Source organism: Chrysemys picta, chromosome 21 (genome assembly GCF_011386835.1).
Source record: "Chrysemys picta bellii isolate R12L10 chromosome 21, ASM1138683v2, whole genome shotgun sequence".
Classification (NCBI taxonomy): domain Eukaryota; kingdom Metazoa; phylum Chordata; order Testudines; family Emydidae; genus Chrysemys; species Chrysemys picta.
This window is the reverse complement of record NC_088811.1, coordinates 3,825,374-3,845,399: the sequence shown is the minus strand read 5'-3', so window position 1 is coordinate 3,845,399 and position 20,026 is coordinate 3,825,374. Positions and strand designations below refer to the sequence as shown.

The following is a 20,026-nucleotide window of genomic DNA, read 5'->3' as shown; positions in this document are numbered from 1 at the left end:
ACAGCACCACGTGGTCTGTACTAGAGAGTGTAATTGTGGTTCACTCCCACCAGTATCATGAACCCCTTAATCATCTGAGAAACTAAACCTTGTCCAGGGAATACTGGGGAAACTCAAAATGCCTTAACTTGGCTCAGATAAGGACAAAGCTGTTTACTTCACACATCTTGATAGTGTGTGTAACAAGCCAGGAAATACTTTTCAGCTATTTTAAACAAAACATGACAAATATACCAAACTGGCAAGGGTGCAACATTTTTTCTCAAAAATTCCTCAATGTCCAAATCAATGTTCACTAAGTTGGCTCTCTCCCAGTATGTCAATAATGTTTATTAATTACTTTGAATAGTTTCTGCTTTCTCCCACTAAGCAAATAAGTGCAGTAAACTGATAATTCTACCACAAAACATGTGACAATACTAATATATCAATATCACATGCTGAGTTGGTTGCTTTAACTCTTACTAAAGAAAATATGTTTTCTTTATATTTTTAATGCTGTAAAAACTTGGTAAAGGTGTCCATTTCATACAATTTCAGCTAGTGCTGGGATTGGCATATATTCAGAAAAAAATACAGCTAATTCTTGGCTCTGGTTAGCAAATAATCTCTTGCAATAGTCTGACACTGAGGTCCAGCCATTCCAAACATGCAGAACTAGTATAGCAGATAATTTCCGAGGGGTGGGGGGAGGGGGGGAGTTTAGCTCTAGTAGAAAACTACAGGCTATATAACAGACGTGGGCAAACTATGGCCTGCGGGCCACATCTGGCTCGCGGGACCATCCTGCCCAGCCCTTGAGCTCCCAGCTGGGGAGGCTAGGCCCCGGCCCCTTCCCTGCAGCCACGCTGCCGTGCGGGCAGTTGCGCACTCCTGCCACACAGTGTGGCGGCGTGTCTGGGTCTGGCCAGGCGGTGTGGCTGCCAGACATGCTGCTCTGAGCAGCATGGTAAGGGGGCCGGGGGGGTTGGAAAGGGGCAGGGGGTCCTGGGTGGCAGTCAGGGGACAGGGAGCAGTTGGATGGGGCAGAGGTTCTGGGGGGCGGTCAGGAGACGGGGAGTTGGATAAGCATGGGAGTCTCGGGGGGGCCTGTCAGGGGACAGAGGTGTGGATACGGGTCAGGGGACAGGGAACAGTGGGGGTGGGATAGGCATGGGGTCCCAGGGGGCTGTCAAGGGGCGGGGGGTGTGGACAGGGGTCAGAGAAGTCAGGAGACTGGGAGCAGGGAGGTTGGATGGGGGTGGGGTCCCGGGGGCGGTTAGGGGCGGGGATCCTGGAAGGGGGCGGTTAGGGGACAAGGAGCAGGGGGGGCTGGATGGGTCGGGGAATTCTGAGGGGGGCAGTCAGGGGGCAGGAAGTGGGAGGGGTCGGATGGGGGCGGGGGCCAAGCTGTTTGGGGAGGCACAGCCTTCCCTACCCAGCCCACCATGCAATTTTGCAACCCCAATGTGGCCCTCAGGCCAAGAAGTTTGCCCACCCCTGCTGTATAATGATAATGAATTCAAGCTCTACGGGGGAAATGTCCATATGACTGAGGCTTACTTTGGGGCCTAGACTATTACATTTCACAGTCACCTAATTTTCACTTTACAGAACATACAAATGTGTATCTCTTTGCCTATTTTGTGGAAATAGCAACTTCAAAGTGGAAGATGGGGAACAATGTAAGATAGACGCTTTTGGTGAAATCCCAGCCCTGTTAAGACAATGGCAAAACTCCCGTTGACTTCAATAGGGCCAGGATTCACCTATAAAGCCTGATTTTTCATCCTAGCCTCAAACCAGACAGCCTTTTCCCACCTCTGTGCGTGCAACTGGTATCATTTTAGATGTCCATGCTACTGATTGTGCCCAGAAACTGAGCACTTATGCTGGATGACTGAATGACATCAGGAGTGTGTGGGTAGAGGAAAGAGAGCTTGTCCTTTAAAATCTAGTTGTTAGGACTCTAACTTCTGGCTGGGCTACTCTGTGGGTAAAGTCATGGACCTATCAAACCCTCCTTATAAACATAATGATTCATGCCTAAACCATGGTGTGGACTGGTACTAACACGGTAGAAAATGAGAAAACTAATCCTCTTGGAAGTTGAGCATTACCACCAGGTCTCTGTAGAATTATCTATTAATTCTTCCTACTGGCTATGGAGCTGTCCATTATAGTCACATTCTGTAGTACCCTCAATCACGTGATTAAAACTACTATTCCCAAGATAATTTAAACACAAAAATGTAACATTCCCCTCAGACACAATTTTAGAAGAGATGACAGTACTGATGCTGAACAGAAGGCTACATGACTTTGGACAGACCCTGCCACTCTCTGAGGAGCATTAAAATGACATTCTGTGTCCAGCCAGTCTGAAATGGTTATTAGGAAATGACATGAGACAAGGCATTCCCAGCAGGGGATGGCAAAAGGGGTGTCAGATAGTAGTTTTTAATGGCTTGGACCCTTGCTGAAGGGCATTTTTTAATAGCAACATAAAAACAAGAGCAAATATATGTAGAAAACAGGCAGAAGGGGATGGGACCGGGACTTTGACTGTAGTAAGCAAGCGGAGAGTAAGATGAAATTGGATTTTCTATTCAAGCATTTAGATACCATGGCCGGGTCTATGCTCACATTTTCTTTCTAATTTCCCACAGCTGCACTAGCACCAGTACAGCTTCACCAGTTCAAAGGAAGATAAACTTGACACCTGGACATTAGAAAGGCCAACTTAGCTGGATATTTCCATCTAGGAGCAGCTTTTACACATGAATCCACAACCTTCCATATTTTGGATGCCCCGTCATTTGTCATTCCCATGCCCATTGTCAAGGAGAGTTTCAGTGTTCAAAGGCCAGTGCAAGTTTACCACTGTTTAGATGGAGCCAAGTGGCGTGTCAGTCACGGGGGGAAGGAATAGGCGAGCACTTGTAAGAGGAGCATTTTATGTGGAAGCGGGTAAAAGGAATGGATATTTCAGTCCTGGCACAGAGAAGACTTTTCTTTGGCATCACAGACTCCGTTCTGAGGCCTGTTAACTTACTCTAAAATCTCAAAGGTGCTGGCTGATTTAAGATTGTTTTATTCAAGTCTGGATTTGATGTTGGAAAACTCAAGGCAATTCTGCCTTTCCAGGATGTGTGTTTTAGGTTTCAGCCACCATGCTGTAAATTAGTAGGAAATGGAAAGAAATGGAGAAATATTTCAACAGAGGCTTCTCGCTCACTGATCACCATCCAACCACCCCAGAATGAGGTATCTAATTCTGCCAGATTTCCACTCAAAACCATAAATTTCTCCCCAAAATTAGAAACCCCACCGAAGTTCACTTGAAATCTTTCCAAATTCACATATTTTGCATTGCTCTCTCTCTCACCTAGCTGAAGAGACTCAAGGAAATTTAACAAGCTAAAATAATTAGCAAGTCTGTCTGCCTTATTGCAATAAAAGAAAATGTTCTTTCAGCAATTGTCCCAACTGGTGGTTTGTCAGTACTGCAATATAATTGATAAATTACATTACCAGTGCTAGCTTTCCAACTTGGGAGCATTAGTGCAGAATACTGCAGAGTATTGTTATTTAATAAGAGCAGGCTTCTTTAAACTACAAATATAAACAACCTGTTTTCCGAGCATACTTCCCCTTTCCTTGAATAATCAGAACAAATCTGTCCACTTAAAACCAGCTCAGCACAAAAGTTTTCCAAAACATTGTCAAGAAGCCTAAAATGCTTTGAAACCACAAACAGCCCTTCTCCTCTCACAGACGGGACACAGCTGGGAATGGGCACAAACAGAACCGTTACATTCCTGAAGAGAGAGCTTGCAGCGATTTCACTTCACAAAAGCAAGTTCTATTAGGAGTGAGATAATAACATGTTGTCCGACAGAGAGATATACTAGATGGCCTCTCCCGGCTAATGGCCTTTCATTCCCTTGGAAATCTGGCTGAAATTTAAGATACCATTGCTGCCTCCCAGTAGCCAGAAGAGGCGTTCAAATGGAAGGTACCCTAGGTGAAGGAATAAAAGACATACTGTAATTGAGTGTACAAGTGAAACCAAGCAGTTAAGCTGCAATCAATCATCTATGGAGCATGTAGTTGGTGTCTGTTTTGTATTTGCTCTCCTAGTTACAATTGTTGTCATAAAGGAAAACAAAAGTCCCACACTTGGTCCCATCCAATATACTAAAGCTAAACCTGATTTCCTTCTCATGAGGGGAAGGTGTTGGATGTCAATATAATTGAAATCTTATTTTGCATCCTGAAATTACAAAAAGAGGAAGAATTCTACCAGAGTACGGGATGATCCCAGGGGTCTGGGATCAACTGGGAACAACTATACTGTTCCATGTGCAATCACATACCCCACCCCCAAAATATGCCCAGTCTCTCCTACACACTCCACACAGTACTACTCCAGACCATACACACCTCCCTCACAAACCCCCATCCAACCTCCCTAAACCCTATTATTCCTACCCCCCACCACACACCATCTACACTATTATTTATCTTGCAAGTCATCCTGAGATACAATCTGTGTGGAAGACCGTATTTTAAATACAGCTGGATTGTACAGAAGAAGAGGGGTAAGGGTTCTGAACAGCAGAAGAAGGGCAAACACCACAGACAGACACTTAAAAGCACCCACTACAACAGCTGATTCTTACTCTACAAATCACATGGAGATCCGATCTGTTCTGTAAAAACCTCTAAGCATAACTCTGTTATAAAATTTAGCAGGCCTAGCTTTATAACTTCAGAAGTTCTAAGGCTACAATGCAATTCTTTGTAACATACATGCAGCTGTAGGAGCCAAGGGAATTCATCAAAGCCCCCAATGGCTGGCCCATGCCAGCAGGCTGTCATCCCATTCCTACCTTCACACGCCTTCCCGTCTCCCTTCAGCCTCAGCCCATCGGGGCACTTGCAGTAGAAGCTCCCAATCGTATTGCAGCACTGGGACTCACAACCACCATTGCTGGCTTCGCATTCATTGACATCTGAAAGTGATGAGAAATTGGGGGGAAATGTGAGAGATTTTAGTGGGGAGTCAAACCAGAAGGATGATTAATGTAAGATAAAAGTGTGTATCTGTTCCAAACACATCTCTCTCTTTTATTTTTTAATTAGATATCTAGTGCCAATAGTAAAAAAAATAAAGGGTAAACTCCTGAGTGCATGCTAAGGGATACATTTTAAAGCTTAAAATGTTGCTATGAAATAGGTACTTTCCCCACCGAACATGCACTACACGTGTTTGCATGCACAGAGATATTTACACTCACATATATCCTGTTTCCCCCAGCAATACCCATTTGTGCATGAAAAATTAAAGACTGGGATAATGGGTGCACCTTTGTATTTTGCAAAAGCAATTTATGACTTAAGGTTTGAAAATAGCCTCGTACGTTATTTTTAAAAAGGATCAGATATTTGCATGGGTAAGAAGAGATGCAGGATAAAAACCACAAGGATTCGCAATCCTCGTATTTCAGTTGGTCACCAGTTGAAAGAGCAAGAAACTTCCCATCATGTAATCAGATTTCACAGTTAGCTGCAATGTAGAAGGTTTAAGGCTTTCATTGCAACATTCAGAAATAGCCACAAACACCAGACCTTATGGACCATCAGTCTTGTCCTATGAAACAGTTCTCCTGTTTATTGCCATATTAAGAGAGGATAAAGTGCTATTGTGATGTTGTAATTTATACTTGCAGCTATGACATAACCTAAACAATCGTGAGTTCAAGCCAGAGAGCACTGTTAATAACAGAAAATATCAAAACTATAAGAATTGCAATAATTCCTTAATACCAAAATCCCCTGTTCAAAGAGGTTTCGGTTTCCAGACCTGCCCAAAATGACTAATTTGCTGATACGCATAAAGAAAGGAAGCATTTATGTAGAACTAAGGAAGGATGAGATGTAGCAAAGTAACTGGTTAGCAGGAGTTGGCTACTTCTCAGCCGAACTTGTTAAACACCCACTATCCTCTTATGGAGAAAACTGAACAATATTTTGTATTTTCTGTATTTCTATTTCAACCCCCTTTCCACCCCACCTTTGTTTCTTATTATTCATCTGAGGTTGCAGTTTTCTTCTTGTGACATCATCATGCAGATGACTATGGCATCACAGATAAATCCCTAAGTAACAATGACCCTTTTTGCATACCAGTGTCCAATAGGGCAACAATGACTCTTGGAAGGTCTCAATTTTTTTATGCACCACCGTTTGATGATCTGATGCAGAATCGGTGCTAGGCATAAGCAGACTAAGCCATTGCTTAGGGCCCTGAGCAGCTCAAGGGGGCCCGCTATTCACTTTTTATGTGCTGGGGGAGGCCAAATATTCCTGCTTGGGGCCCCAGTGGGCTAACACTGCCTCTGATCGGATGCCAACTTCTTCATGTGTATATTTCACCAGCACTTCACCAGTGATGCACTCCTTGTGACCAGCAGCTCTCTAGGCCTCCAACAGGCACTCCCAGCTCCTAAAGTTCTAGTTCAAATAGGAATTAACTCTGGGACATCCTATGGCCTGTATTATATGGGTGGGCTGGGGTGGGGCATAGCAAACCAGATGATCACAGTGGTCCCTTCTGGCCTTATGAGCTATGAATCTATGAAAGGCCCAGCAGAGTGAAAGGCACAGGGTAGCATGAAAGCTGAGTCTTCCACATGGAAGAGGAGATCACAGCAGGTAGTCACATGGCTGACCCCACTGGAGTCTTTGAATAGTCTAATGAGCCCATTCAAATGCTCATGCACAACACATCACGGATAATTATTAATGAGGAGACGTGAAGGAAGCAGGAGAAATCCATCGTCAAATGACGCATAGCAGGAACTTTCAAAAACACACATGACAAAGAGTAAAAAATAGCAGAAATCTTTACTGACATGGGAAGCCCAAAGGATAAAATGAATCCATCTCTCACCAACTACTAGGAGTCCAGAGTTTAAAAAAATAAAAAAAGTAAAAGACTAATCATCCCAAATCAAACGGCTGGTTTCCAAGATAATTTTGCACGTTTTGCTCGCATTGTCAAAGAAAACAAGCAAAAAGCCCATCTCAGCCTCTCAGAATCTACCATTTCTGCTTTTATACTCGATACCAATTTTCAGACCTTTAATTCCAGATCAGTTCTGGATGCCATCAAGTTTCATGTGTAGCTTGTTTAATAAGCTTCAGCAGTGTGTGGTATCTCTTACATTGCATTCTGCTCAATTATTTCTTGCTGGCAACCTATAGGGAATAATTTTCACTGAATAGCTGGCAGCTGCTGGTCATTTCAGCAAATACTCCCACAGACAAGGGCGAGTGTCTTTCTGACACCAAATGTCATTACTTACCCAACATAATTTAACTTGTGTGTCAGCTTTTAAAAGCAAACTCTTTAATCCTCTGTTGAAGAAAAGGCAGAACCATTATGATAAATTTGCACCCACAATTCCTGAATGATTACCAACTGAGAGAAGGGGAAAGCAGCATTCTTCTTTTTGGTTCTTCTGTTATCTAAAGACAAGATGACACTATTCTTTAACTGAACTGTGTGGTATAGGCCAATGGCACAGAAGAAACTCTGTGGACATAAAGTAATGCCCAGCTGTCAGAATCAGATTTAAGAATCAGAGCCCCAAATCAGCTAAAGTTTACACATCCCTTTCCCTGAACTTTGAGGCACCATCCTCCCCATAATCCCTCTGGAAGCCATTATCTGGCTGCACATCCCATCCTCTTAAGTAAGTGCCGGAGTTGCTTTCTGTAGTGTAACATTTTCATGGCTCACTGAAATATGTGAAAGTTACTTTAATTACTTCAAACCAACAGACTATCTTCATGAGCTGCCAATGTTCCTAATGTACAACATATAAGACTGCTAGAGAACCTCATATTAAAAGCCATTTCATACTTAAATCTCTCTGCAACCTGCAGCCAACAACTAAGGGACCAGCAAAAATCAACTGCCTAGCAGAAGTGAGAATTTAAGTGAAAATCAAACAAACCATAATGGAAACCTTGAAGATAATTTAACATGGTTGCTTAGATAGAGGGTTACCAAACAGCAATGTGTTCCCTTGTACAGGTGTCACTGCATATATCCTGACCTTCCCATACTATGGGTGCACCCAGGAGTAATACCCCATACCAGTTCAGAGGCACCAAATTCTGCAGCAACCTCTAAAGTGGCTTGTGCAAATAGGCTGCAGGGGAGATTTTTAGGAGACTCCACATCGTGTCTAAAAGAAAACAAATATTCTACCATGGCAATACTGGGACATTTCATATTTTCAGCTACAGAATCCAAACCAAACCCAAATTTGGAGATGTTATGTTCCGATCAGACATCTGAAATGTGTGGGGAGGTTTTAAAGAGATTTATTGATTCACTATGAAATTCTTGACATTTGGCACTTAACAAGACATTCAAAAAATGTATTTGGGTTCAAGCAGCTAGTTCTTTGCTTTGTAAAGAGAATGTGTTACTTAAACCTGTCAGAGAAAAAGGAGACCAGTATGGTTTTTAAGGCATTTGGTCTGGAAGTCAGAATCATGAGCTGCAAACTGTATACTGCACTCTGTACATTTCCTTCGGCTACTGTAGCTAACTCATTTTCCTTCGCACACCCAGAGCTGAGAGCGCATGCTCACCTGCCTGCAGAAGTGGGAATCCCATTTCTAAACACACTGCAGTTCACTTTGATTAATCTGACTCCAAGCTCATCTGTATCAAAAGCCAAAGTAAGGCATAGTTCTTTGACAAGTTACTGGATACAAGTTAAGGCCAGGACCATTATTGCTGGTAGATCAAACACTGTACCTTGGAAGGAAGTCACTCTGTTCTTGCTTTGTAATGTTCATTTAAGAGTAATGCACAGACAGCTGGATGTCCATTGTCAGCATATACCATTCAGACAATAAACGCTAATGAAATCTAAGCTGAGCTAATGATTATATATTATTTTAGACAAGTCACTTGCTCCAAAATAGTTCCACCTGAAATCTCGCTAAAGTCAGCATGTGCCACAGGGAAAAGAAAAGAAGATTAACTGAACTCAGAACCAAGACTTCTCTGCAACCTTCCAGTCTGAGGAATGGAGATGACAGGTGTATTTGTCAATTTAAGGACTTAATCAATCAGCTACTTCTCTCATCTAGTGGCAAGACCCAACTTGGCACTGCTCACATTTCTACAACTGAGTCTTTTAACTTGCATCCTGCAAGTCTGTAGACAGAACCTGCAGCAGCCAAAAGCGAGCCTTCCTTTTGGACAAGCTGGTAGGACTTTGCTGACTCTGTCTCTTCTAAAAGCTGTTCTTTGCAGATCTTAGAATCTTCATAAAAGGCCACAGTTTTGTTTTTCTAGGCAGACATCATGGTACTAGTATATAAGACACAAACTGAGATGCATATAGTATCTTTACAGAGGTAACAGTGAGTAATGAAAAACATTCTTGGTAAAACAATTAGGTTTTCACTTCACCTCTGAACTTGTTTGTTTCACTTTTTTTTTTAAGCAAGGGTCACTGTGACAGGCAGGTGCTTCAGGTCATTTGCCTTGATGGTCACAGACTTGGGGTCCAGTGGGTTACCCAAGAGATGAAGAGTCCAGTAATTGGACTCTTTGACTGAAGAAGCCTGCCTCTGGCCATAAAGTCTTCAAGATTAGAGCCTCTCAGCTGATCTTAACTGCCACAACAGGATTCAGAGCAAGGTGTAAGGTGTAATATAAAGAACAGTTGCAAATTCTGGTAACTAGAATAAAATTCCTGCAATAAGAGTGGGAGTGCATGAGATGTGATGATATTCATCGTGCTGACATCCAGGATGATGCAGGTGTCCAAAAACTGATTCCTCGTCAAGAGAGGTACCAGATGCAAAAGAGTTGCCAACGAAGATTCCAAGGCCAAAATATTGGGAAGCTGAGGGCTTGCACTTAGAATCATAGAATCTCAGGGTTGGAAGGGAGCTCAGGAGGTCATCTAGTCCAACCCCCTGCTCAAAGCAAGACCAATCCCCAGCTAAATCATCCCAGGCAGGGCTTTGTCAAGCCTGACTTAAAAACCTCGAAGGAGGAGATTCCACCACCTCCCTAGGGAACCCATTCCAGTGCTTCACCGCCCTCCTAGTGAAAAAGTTTTTCCTAATATCCAACCTAAACCTCCCCCACTGCAACTTGAGACCATTACTCCTTGTACTGTGATCTGGTACCACTGAGAACAGTCAAGATCCTTCCTCTTTGGAACCCCCTTTCAGGTAGTTGAAAGCAGCTATCAAATACCCCCTCATTCTTCTCTTCTGCAGACTAAATAATCCCAGTTCCCTCAGCCTCTCCACATAAGTCATGTGCTCCAGCCCCCTAATCAATTTTGGTGCCCTCCGCTGGACTCCTTCCAATTTTTCCTCATCCTTCTTGTAGTGTGGGGCCCAAAACTGGACACAGTACTCCAGATAAGGCCTCATCAATGCCTTATCAGACGGATTACATTAGCCATCTGCTGTATGTCAGGAGCAAATCAGAATGTCACCAAATGAGAGCCACGACAAAATGCCAAAGAAAGACGAGTATAAATTTTGGGGTAATACTCAAACCAACTCCTCAGTAACCACATCAAGCACACAGATCATCCTGCAAAGTAAAGGCACTTACCCATAGCACCTTCAATTATTATTATATTTTAACGTTACACCTCTGCTTAAGAAGATTCATGCTACTGTCATTATAGTTGGCTAACCTGTGAGGCATCGCAACCTACAATTCTTTGGGTTGTAGGCTGCAGTTCTTCTCTGGTTAGCAAACTATTGAGGACAGCATTTTTAGGAAAATTAATGAACTGGCAAACCAAGAGCACTGAGCTCCAGTTGGTCCCATTCAGACAAAACCACGAATCACAGTGTCTCAGTAAAAAGCATTCAGAGAGAAGCTTCCACGCACATAATCTTTAGCACCTCTGCAAAGTCAGAAGCTCCAATCTCTCTCCTGTATCTCATCCATGTTGCTTTTTGTTCTTGTAAAATGGATGCCTCCTGGTGGCAGCTTTAAAACAGTGCACAAGTTCTGTTCAGCGCTTATTATTTTAAACTGCTAGTTATTACTGCAATGTGTGGAATCTCTGATGCTTTGGGGAAATTTCTTGCTGTTTGTTATGTACAAACTTCAGCATAAAGATGAAATTCTTATGCACTATTTTAATTTATTACTGTCTTTAATGTAGCCTGCAAATTTTCAAAACCAGGCTTGTGTCGTATACTTCTATAGAGGGGACAAACCCACCACTTTCCACTCCCCTGTCCCCAAATTTGGGTAGTTTGATGAACTGAAACCGAGATTCCAAACCAACCTCTGCTTCTTGATTCTGCAAAAACAAAGTTTGAGTGATGAGGTTGTGCAGAACCAAAACTTGCACTAGGCCTTCTTGGCCCTTCTCCAGTTTAACAACCAGAGGCTAGTCTGGATATTTTCAGCTGGTGGGTAAACTCCGCCCTTTTATCCATGAATTATACTGCAAGAGCTCTGTAAAAAGATACATTCCCAAAGAAATGCTCTGACTGCAGGAAGAAAGGAAGGCTCCGGGCAAAGCATGTCAGGAAGAATATGATCAGTCTCCCGGCCTGAACACTTATCCCATTTTCTAGAATCAAACCAAATGCAATGTTCTTATAGCTCTGTCCTCCCGGCATGTTTCATTCCTGCACTAGCTCTGCATTCCTAGATCTGTGACAAAGGCTGCCGTTGCAGTATTTTTATAATGACAGGCAATACCTGGCATCTTGGGAAGTATCCTATTCTTGTGAGATTTCCAGCCCAAATATGCAGACCCAAATATGCAGACTGAATAATCTTCAACTGGAGCGTCTGCAGCTCCGAGAGCTTAGCCAAACTCACCACAATCCTCCTCAAGTTTGAGATCCCCCATCACTAGAAGAAATGTCATGGCTCCTTCCACATGAATTTACTACATCAGAGCAGTCCAACAGCTGAAACACTGTTAAAACAAAACAACTGCTCCTCCAAAAACGCTGCTTATCCCTAGATGACAAAGTAAGAGCTAGACAAGATGCTCAGATACTGTGGTGATCTGAGCTGTACAGATAAAACAGATGAGACAGGTGACAGAGAGAAAGATGTAGAAACAATCCCCCAGGAAGTGAGACAATGAGCACTTTCAGGAAATGAAAGCACTGCGTTCTCAAAATGATGACTACCGAGGAGCCAGGGTTATGCTGGAAAAGAACACCCTTCTGCTGCGGAGCCAGACATTCCATGTCAACTGTATAAGATGTTACGATGAAGGCAATCACACAAGCTCTGGAAGGACTTTGCAGCAGGCAGGCCAAAGAATAGAAAAAAAGCTAAAGTAAATGGAAGGAAATGAATGTGAAAAGGTGAAAACGCATGCATAAATGTCAGCGTGGAAACAAACACATACATTCCTGCAAAGAGAATTAACCTGGGGCCTGACATAGTATTTCTGGACTGTCCATGAAAAGCTATTCACAAAGACGTTCCTTTGGGTGGCGTTCTTTAGTCAGTATAACATTGGCAGTGGATTGTTTTTATAATAGCAAGAGAAAAAATTCAGATGTCTGTAGTGACCTGACCTGTCATGTTTACCTCTTAAAACCAATGGAGAATTAAGTACATTAAACATGAGGGCTGTGAAAGCCTATAATAAATTAGGTTTGGGGAGTTGGAAAATATAAGTAAGAATAAACGAGAAAAGCTCCAAGTTGTACAGGAAGATTTCAGGGGGTGAGCTGCTCTGAGTAATTTCTGTTTTTTATTATGATGCTGTCCAATTATATTTAATAAATGATGTCTGCAGCTTATATGGAATTGTTATTCTCATCTCAAACATTCCCTATGCATTCTGAACCTTTGACAATTTACAAACTGTGAGACTTACAAATCACTTGGAGTGGGACAACTTGACATTTGTCTTTTGGCTGAAGCTGTGTTGAAATATGGCAGTGTTGGAAAAGGAGACCAAATAAAGTAAAATAAGCAAAGTTCATGCGATCAAAGAGGCCTTCCTTTTACCTCCCTCAGACCCTTCTAATTCAGACCTCAGGAGATTACCAAAGATCATTGTCTGAAAAAGAGAGAGAAAAATCGCAGAACCTGCAGTTTTGTGATTCATTACCTCCCAACTCTAGTGCATGCTACATTTTACTCTACACAGCTGCCAGATTCCAGAGTAGGCTTTCTGAATGCAACTCTATTTGCCCAGATCCTGCATTTACATGTTGGGGCAGCATGAACCACTGTTCTTCCAGCAAAATGATTATAGCGTTTATCAAAACAGGCCAGAAAAAGTGGAGACAATGGTTTCACCTTTGTTTACATATTGAAACTTTTCAAATATGCTATTGTGCACATCATAGCAAGTAAATGGTGCATTCCTTTCAGCGGGAGGCTAATACTTGGGGTGCACAAAAGTTTGTAATGAAACCCCTTCCCAAGCAAATATTTTTCCTGCTTTGGGAATTCAACCAAATTCCCAAACTCAGAGCATCATCACTAAAAGGCACTGAGGATCCCAAACTTGGGCAGGTTGGATTGGCTAGTGGAGGCAGGGGGGCTGTTTTGTTCTGTTCCCCATCTGGTGGTTTGGGATGGTTGGTAAGCGAATGATTATTATTGTGCCTAATGTGATCTGTAGAGGCATATGTTTTATTCTGAATGCATGGAATGTGACCTGTGACCAATGAGTGCAAAATAAATGAGAGCAGCTGTGGTAACAAACATCATATTCCTTGTCATTTTGAGGGGTAGGGAGAAGGGGGGACACAAAGTAACAGAAACTCATAGATGAGGATGGATACACAAAGACCCACCAAACCCATCACTTGCCTCTCAGAAGGAAATCCACATCTCAGCAACATAACAAAATACAGGTACTGGGGATTGATGTGGCTTTACAGTATCAGGTCAAAGAACGTAGCTGTTAGCAGGACATTCTTCCTGAGTTGAAGGAACTTAACTGGATTACCCCCACATCCCCAGATGTCAGTTCAGCCATCTGGAAGTAACTTTTACATTCTCTTCCAGACTTCTAGGCACTTGTGTGACTACTTTATTTTGTGAGTGTATCCAATACCTGTAACTACTTATAGAAAGCAGCTGGAACTCCCATTATGCCAAACGGTGTCAGCATTAATGATATTTTGCACTTCTACAGTCCCTTTCATGTGAAGAGCACAAAGAGCATTGCAGATGCTGACCCTGTGAGATAGGTAACCCGTGCTGGGCAGACAAGTATGATCCCCATTTTACAACAAGTAAATTTAGGCACAAGAGGCGGTCAGTGACTTATTCCGGCTCACACAATGAGTCGGTTGCAGAGGCAAGACTAGAACCCAAGTTTCCTGACGTCCAGTCTTCTCTTCCCACACTAAACCACACACACAAAGACAATATCTTCAGGAGTTAATTAGGGTGTGCTGCTGCTGAAAACATGGTGGGGTTCACTGGTGCATGTAGCTGGTACTTGTGCCACACAGTTTAGCAACCACGTAGAATGCTAAGACACCAAAGCTGCTTCTCCTCTTTTACGGCTCCTCACATTCTAAAGTCGTCATTGCAACGCAGACTCTTGCCAAAAGGAACGCTGAAGCCAAAATGGGCCTTTATTATTCATCACCAGCATTTGATAAGATGGCACATTGCAATGCCTGCAAAGAGCTTCCTGATAAGAACTGAACTGCTGCTTCCAGCATAGCCAGCAGGTGACAACTACCTGAAAGCAACTCAGCTCCTCCTAGCTTAGCATGGGGTAGGCAACATATGGTCCAGATAAGACCAGGTCAGCATGGCTCCTGTGGCTTGACCAGGTGGTAGCGATTTCCAGTGGAGACCAGGTTGTCACAGCTCCTCTGGCTTGGCCAAGGGGAGATTCCCTTTCGCCTCCCCTGGTGCACACGGAATGAGGGGCTGAGCTTTGCCAACAGCTAGGGGCTGGAGCGGCACAGAAGGATCCTGGATGGGGGGCTCTATTAAACAGTTAAATCCACCCCACTGTCTAGCCTGCATCTGACAGAATCAACAGCAAATCAAATCAGACTGCAGCCTGTAGTGAGCCTGGAAGGGTAAAATGATTTGCTCTCCACGAGAGAAAGACACCCCTGTGCTTTGTGGAGCTCATTTTCCACTGTAACAACCTGTGTTATAAACATCACCTCTCAAAGACCTCACTGCAGGTGCAAGATGTTCGGGAAGAAAAGCGATTGCTGCCCTGGGGGGCTAGGGCCCGGAGCATCACATCGTCTCCAGAGGCTGGCAATACATGGAGACGTATTACTTTTAAAAGAACAGCACAACGGCAGTCCAAACTGAGAACCAGCATTTAGGGAGCACTCTCTACATTTGTTTTCATTTCATGTCTACTTTCAGTCATTAACCAATCCCTTTCAAACTCAAGAGATACATGCCTCGCAGTATTTCAACCGACTAGAGCCCTTCTTTCCCCGTCTCTCACCTCCCAAATTCCAGCAAAGAAACCAAAGTGAACGGGCTATGGAGACTGAACAACCCTCTTCTCCTTGGAGCTGTCCCTCCAGATCAGGGGTGAGGCAGAGTGGAGAAGCATGTATCTAACCTCTGGTTAGAAGCCCTCTATCTCCAGGACCATCAGCCTTTCAACCACACTAAATTCACTAAGCACTTTCACTCTGCACCCACAATAGATCAACAAGAGTCAGTGAACTTGATTGTACGTCATGTTTCACTAGCCAAGACAGAAAATCCATCTGCCCAGAAAATGTATGAACTGAAACACTGGACATTTTCTTTGTGGTTATCTATGACTCTCTCAGGGCTCTCCATCCCAGAGCAGCCTCTCATTTGCTCTAGTTGGTCAGATTGTTGTTATGATTTGTATTCAGCAATGCCCAGAGGCCCCAGTGCGCATGGCACTGTACATACACATAATAAGAGATTAGAGGTTACAACCTAACCTGACAAAATGGACAGACTGACTAAGGATGGGAAGAAGGATTGTTCTCCCTAGTTTACAGATAAGGAATTGAGACACACAGAGATTAAGAGTAAAATTAATTAAGAATAAAAATTAAGGGTAAAGTTTTTAGAACTGCCTACATGATTTATGAGCCTAAGTCCCATTAAAAGTCAACAGAATTTGAAAATTATCCCAGATTAAGTGGCTCACCCAAAGGCACATGGAGAGTCTGTAGGAGAGCTGGAAATAAGACCTGAATCTCCTGAGTTCCAGTCCAGTGCCTTACCCACAAGACCATCCCTCCTCTGACAGTGGGTAGGGAGAACATTTGCTCACACAATGCCTTGAAAAACTTAGTCATAGCAGGTGGAACCAGTCCTCGGTTGTGGGGATGAATGGCCAAAGTATCAATTCTGGCATAACTTCTTGTAGGCCCTGAGCCTCTAGGGGAGCTTTGAAGTGCAGTTTGGACCTGCTTGTGTTGACCAGTACTGTTGTGCTGCTGGCCACTGAAGCAGCGGCTGGGTATTTCCTTCCACATTACTTTCATATACATGAATATAAACTCTTTCAGAACTACCAGTGACATAAAGTTACTATATGTATGCCGTGTAGCTAACGAGGAGGGGTGTAAACGGTCTGTAGTTTGGAGATGAGGCAGCACTGAGAAGCCTCCTCCTCTTATTTTGGCCATTTGTTTATATCAAGCAGGGAGCTTAATCTCGTTGGTCCCACAATGTTTAGTTTCCATTAGTTCCACTAGAAATAATTACAGGAACAATATTGGTGATGAATGTGTGTTTAGGAAAACCAGGCACCATCAGAGCAGCACAACTGGCCTTTGTATAGTTAGAAAAATATAATGTGCATTCATTACATCCAAATTGCCAAAAGAAACAAACAACGCTGGCAAAGAATTTTGTTGGAATGGACTAAGAAGAAGATCCCACTGTTCTCAAGAAAAATTCAGTGAAGCAGGCAACAGCATCCTAAAATGGCAGTGCTTTCCAGAGAGGAAATGCCATGCCAACCCTGGTGGGGAAATCAAGCCACCCCCCTAGTTGGGAGAAGTCACAGAATTCCAGAGGTCTCCAAGGAGCACTCTCCTTAGACATCTTTGGAGATGTCTGAATATGTACGTGTGAGTGATGTGTAGGGGTATCTCTGAAGATGCATATGCAAGGGAAATCAGTTGACTTCTCTGTTTTCTTAACGGACAAACAGAGTACCGACCAGGTTAGGATTCCATTCACAGAGATGATATTCTGTTGGAAATTCTGAAGTAATTACCCTGGCTTGACTTTCTCCTGCATCCATGCTCAGTGGTAGCAATGCAGGGCCGCCCAGAGGATTCAGGGGGCCTGGGGCAAAGCAATTTTGGGGTCTCCTTCCATAAAAAAAAAGTTGCAATACTATAGAATACTATATTCTCGTGGGGGCCCCTCTGGGGCCGGGGGCCTGGGGCAAATTGCCCCCCCCCCTCCGGGTGGCCCTGGAGCAATGAGAACAACTGGCACAGGATCAGGCTCTGCTGGCTTTACATGTATCCTTAGGGGTAGTTTGACTTCTATATTTAGGGGGGCAGCTCCTGTCAGACCAATGGGGCCACGCGTGGGGGGGGGGGATTCCATGCCTGCAAGAGACTTGCCCAAACTACGCCCATAAGCTCCCCAGAGTAATTCTCAAATGGCTAGTTATAGCTAGAGGGGATTTAAGAATCTGGCCTACTGTGTGTACGAAGAGCGGAGATGGTGAATGAGAAAGCTGTTGAATAAAGGTGGCTTTGACCTGTGCTTCAGATATGTTTCACACAAAGGGATGAGTGATTTTTCAATCTCGCTTATTCCCTGAAGAACCAGATGATTAGCCTGTAATTAATAACTTCCATCCTCTTTAGCCACTGGGCTGACAAATCTGTCTGGGCTAGAGGTGCCTTTTCTACTTCTGAAGTGTGAGGCTGCACAAGTCTTGTTTTACTTTTTCAAAATCCTAAGGCCTCTTGAAGCTTAACAAAATCCTTCAGGGTTTACATTCATTTAATCCTCTCAATCCAGCAACCTGCCAGGGTTGGGAGACCCCCAGAAGGACAGTTCATTCCAAACAGATCATGGAACAGAGAAAGGCTACTATGGGGTTACAAGGAGCGGTGCATAACTATCGCTCAGAGTTATCCCTACAAATGGATTTCCATTCTACAAGATTAAACAAGAAAAACAACCCACACGTTTTAGTTAAACCTTTTACAATTTAATCTCCTAAACACAGTACCGGTGTACGGAAAGACATGTTATTCTAGAAATTTTTCCAGGGATGTATTTAACCTGGCTCTGGGGAGTAAATACTCGCCTTCCTTGCATTTTCATTAAAGGTCCAATACAGTATATACCGATCACTGGGCAGCTACAAATCTCTTTTGAGGCAAATGCCAGCCCTGGTGGATACAATAGCCAGACACATGGCATATCATGTTTTACATATGATCAGAAAATGGTTCTAAAATGCTGCGAACAGCACTTGCTCACAAGCACAAGGAAGAATTATTTTCCCAGCCTTGTCCACTATTAACATAGCCATAAAGATACATTTGTTAGTCAGTCCAAACAGCATTGACTGTGGATTGGTCAGATATATGCCACCTGGAGGATGAAGGTCTCTGTGAGGGATGTTGAGTTTCACTATGCAACAGGAAGGGAGTTAAGAAATATAACCCTTTGGGATTTTGATACGCTTTGAAAGGCCTTAAGAATTTGAAAACCCAACTGATGTTTTAGAAGTTAAAAGGGCATCTCAAGGCAATGAAGTATCTGTCAGGCTGAGTTAGATATGAAGAGAGTAGTCAAAATGAGTTCAGATTAAAGGAGGATTTTTCATGCTGGGGGTAGCCTGAATAAGATTATTAATAAAGAAAAGAGTTTATGAAGCCAGGGTTTTTCTGTCTTCATTTTGCTCATCCTTAAAATGTTTGATGGTTTAATTAGAAGTTTTCGCCTTTTGCTTCGCCTCTTCTGCCTAAAATCCTAATCCTATGCTTATTATATCAGTCTGTTGTGGAAGAGATTGCAAGGCCACAAATCTGCAGGATCAAATAGCAGCTCTAAAGGGGAAAAATCCTCATTTAACCCCCAAAATAACAAAAGTAATGGGCTCACACTGAACAAAGTCATATAGAATCTGGCAGGTTCACTTTGCAGGAGATCGATTCAACCAGAGGTGGGCAAACTATGGCCCGTGGGCCACATCCAGCCTGCAAGACCCTCCTGCCTAGCCCCTGAGCTCCTGGCCCGGGAGGCTAGCCCCCGGCCCTTCCCTGCTGTTCCCCCTTCCCTGCAGCCTCAGCTCACTGCACTGCCGGCGCAATGCTCTGGGAGGTGGGGCTGCGAGCTCTTGCCGGGCAGCGCAGCTGCAGCTGTGCTGCGCGGTGGCGTGGCAGGAGTCCCCGGGGGGGCAGTCAGGAAGGAGAGGGGGGGTTGGATGGGGCGGCGGGGGGCAGTCAGGGGCAGGGATTCCGGGGGCAGTCAGGGGACAGGGAGAAGGGGTGGTTGGATGGGGCAGAGGTCCTGGGGGGACAGTCAGGAAGAAGAGGAGGTGTTGGATGGGGCAGCAGGGGGCAATCGGGGATGGGGGGGCCCAGGGGTGGTCAGGGTCCAGGGAGGGGTGGATGGGGTAGGAGTCCCTGGGGGGGGGCCCCCATCAGGGGGTGAGAAGCAGTGGGGGTCAGATAGGGGGCAGAGGCCGGGCCACGCCTGGCTGTTTGGGGAGGCACAGCCTCCCCTAACTGGCCCTCCATACAATTTCGGAAACCCGATGTGGCCCTCAGGCCAAAAAGTTTGCCTGCCCCTGGATTAAACTCTTTGTGTTTTAGTTATTTGTATGTTTTATCTCAGAGCTCCTGAGCGTGGTCTTGGGTTTCAGAGTCAAATGAACCTACAATCCCAAAGGGAGATTCAGTCAAAATTGCCATCTTTCACCACATCAGAAGTGAATTTCACATAATTGTGCTCCAAAACCACAAATCAGTCCCAGGATTGCTAGAAAGGTTCATAGTGAATCTTAGTAAATTCTGATGG

General features: G+C 43.9%; 1 protein-coding gene across 4 annotated transcripts in view; it reads right to left on the bottom strand.

Moving 5' to 3' along the window:
- MEGF6 (multiple EGF like domains 6) overlaps nt 1–20,026 on the bottom strand; it is a 255,179-nt gene that overhangs the window by 106,262 nt on the left and 128,891 nt on the right. For all 4 annotated transcript variants that reach the window (XM_065574928.1, XM_065574927.1, XM_065574929.1 and 1 more), the window contains one exon: nt 4,875–4,997. In XM_065574928.1, coding sequence (XP_065431000.1) covers nt 4,875–4,997 — 123 coding nt within the window. The remainder of the gene's footprint in view (nt 1–4,874; nt 4,998–20,026) is intronic.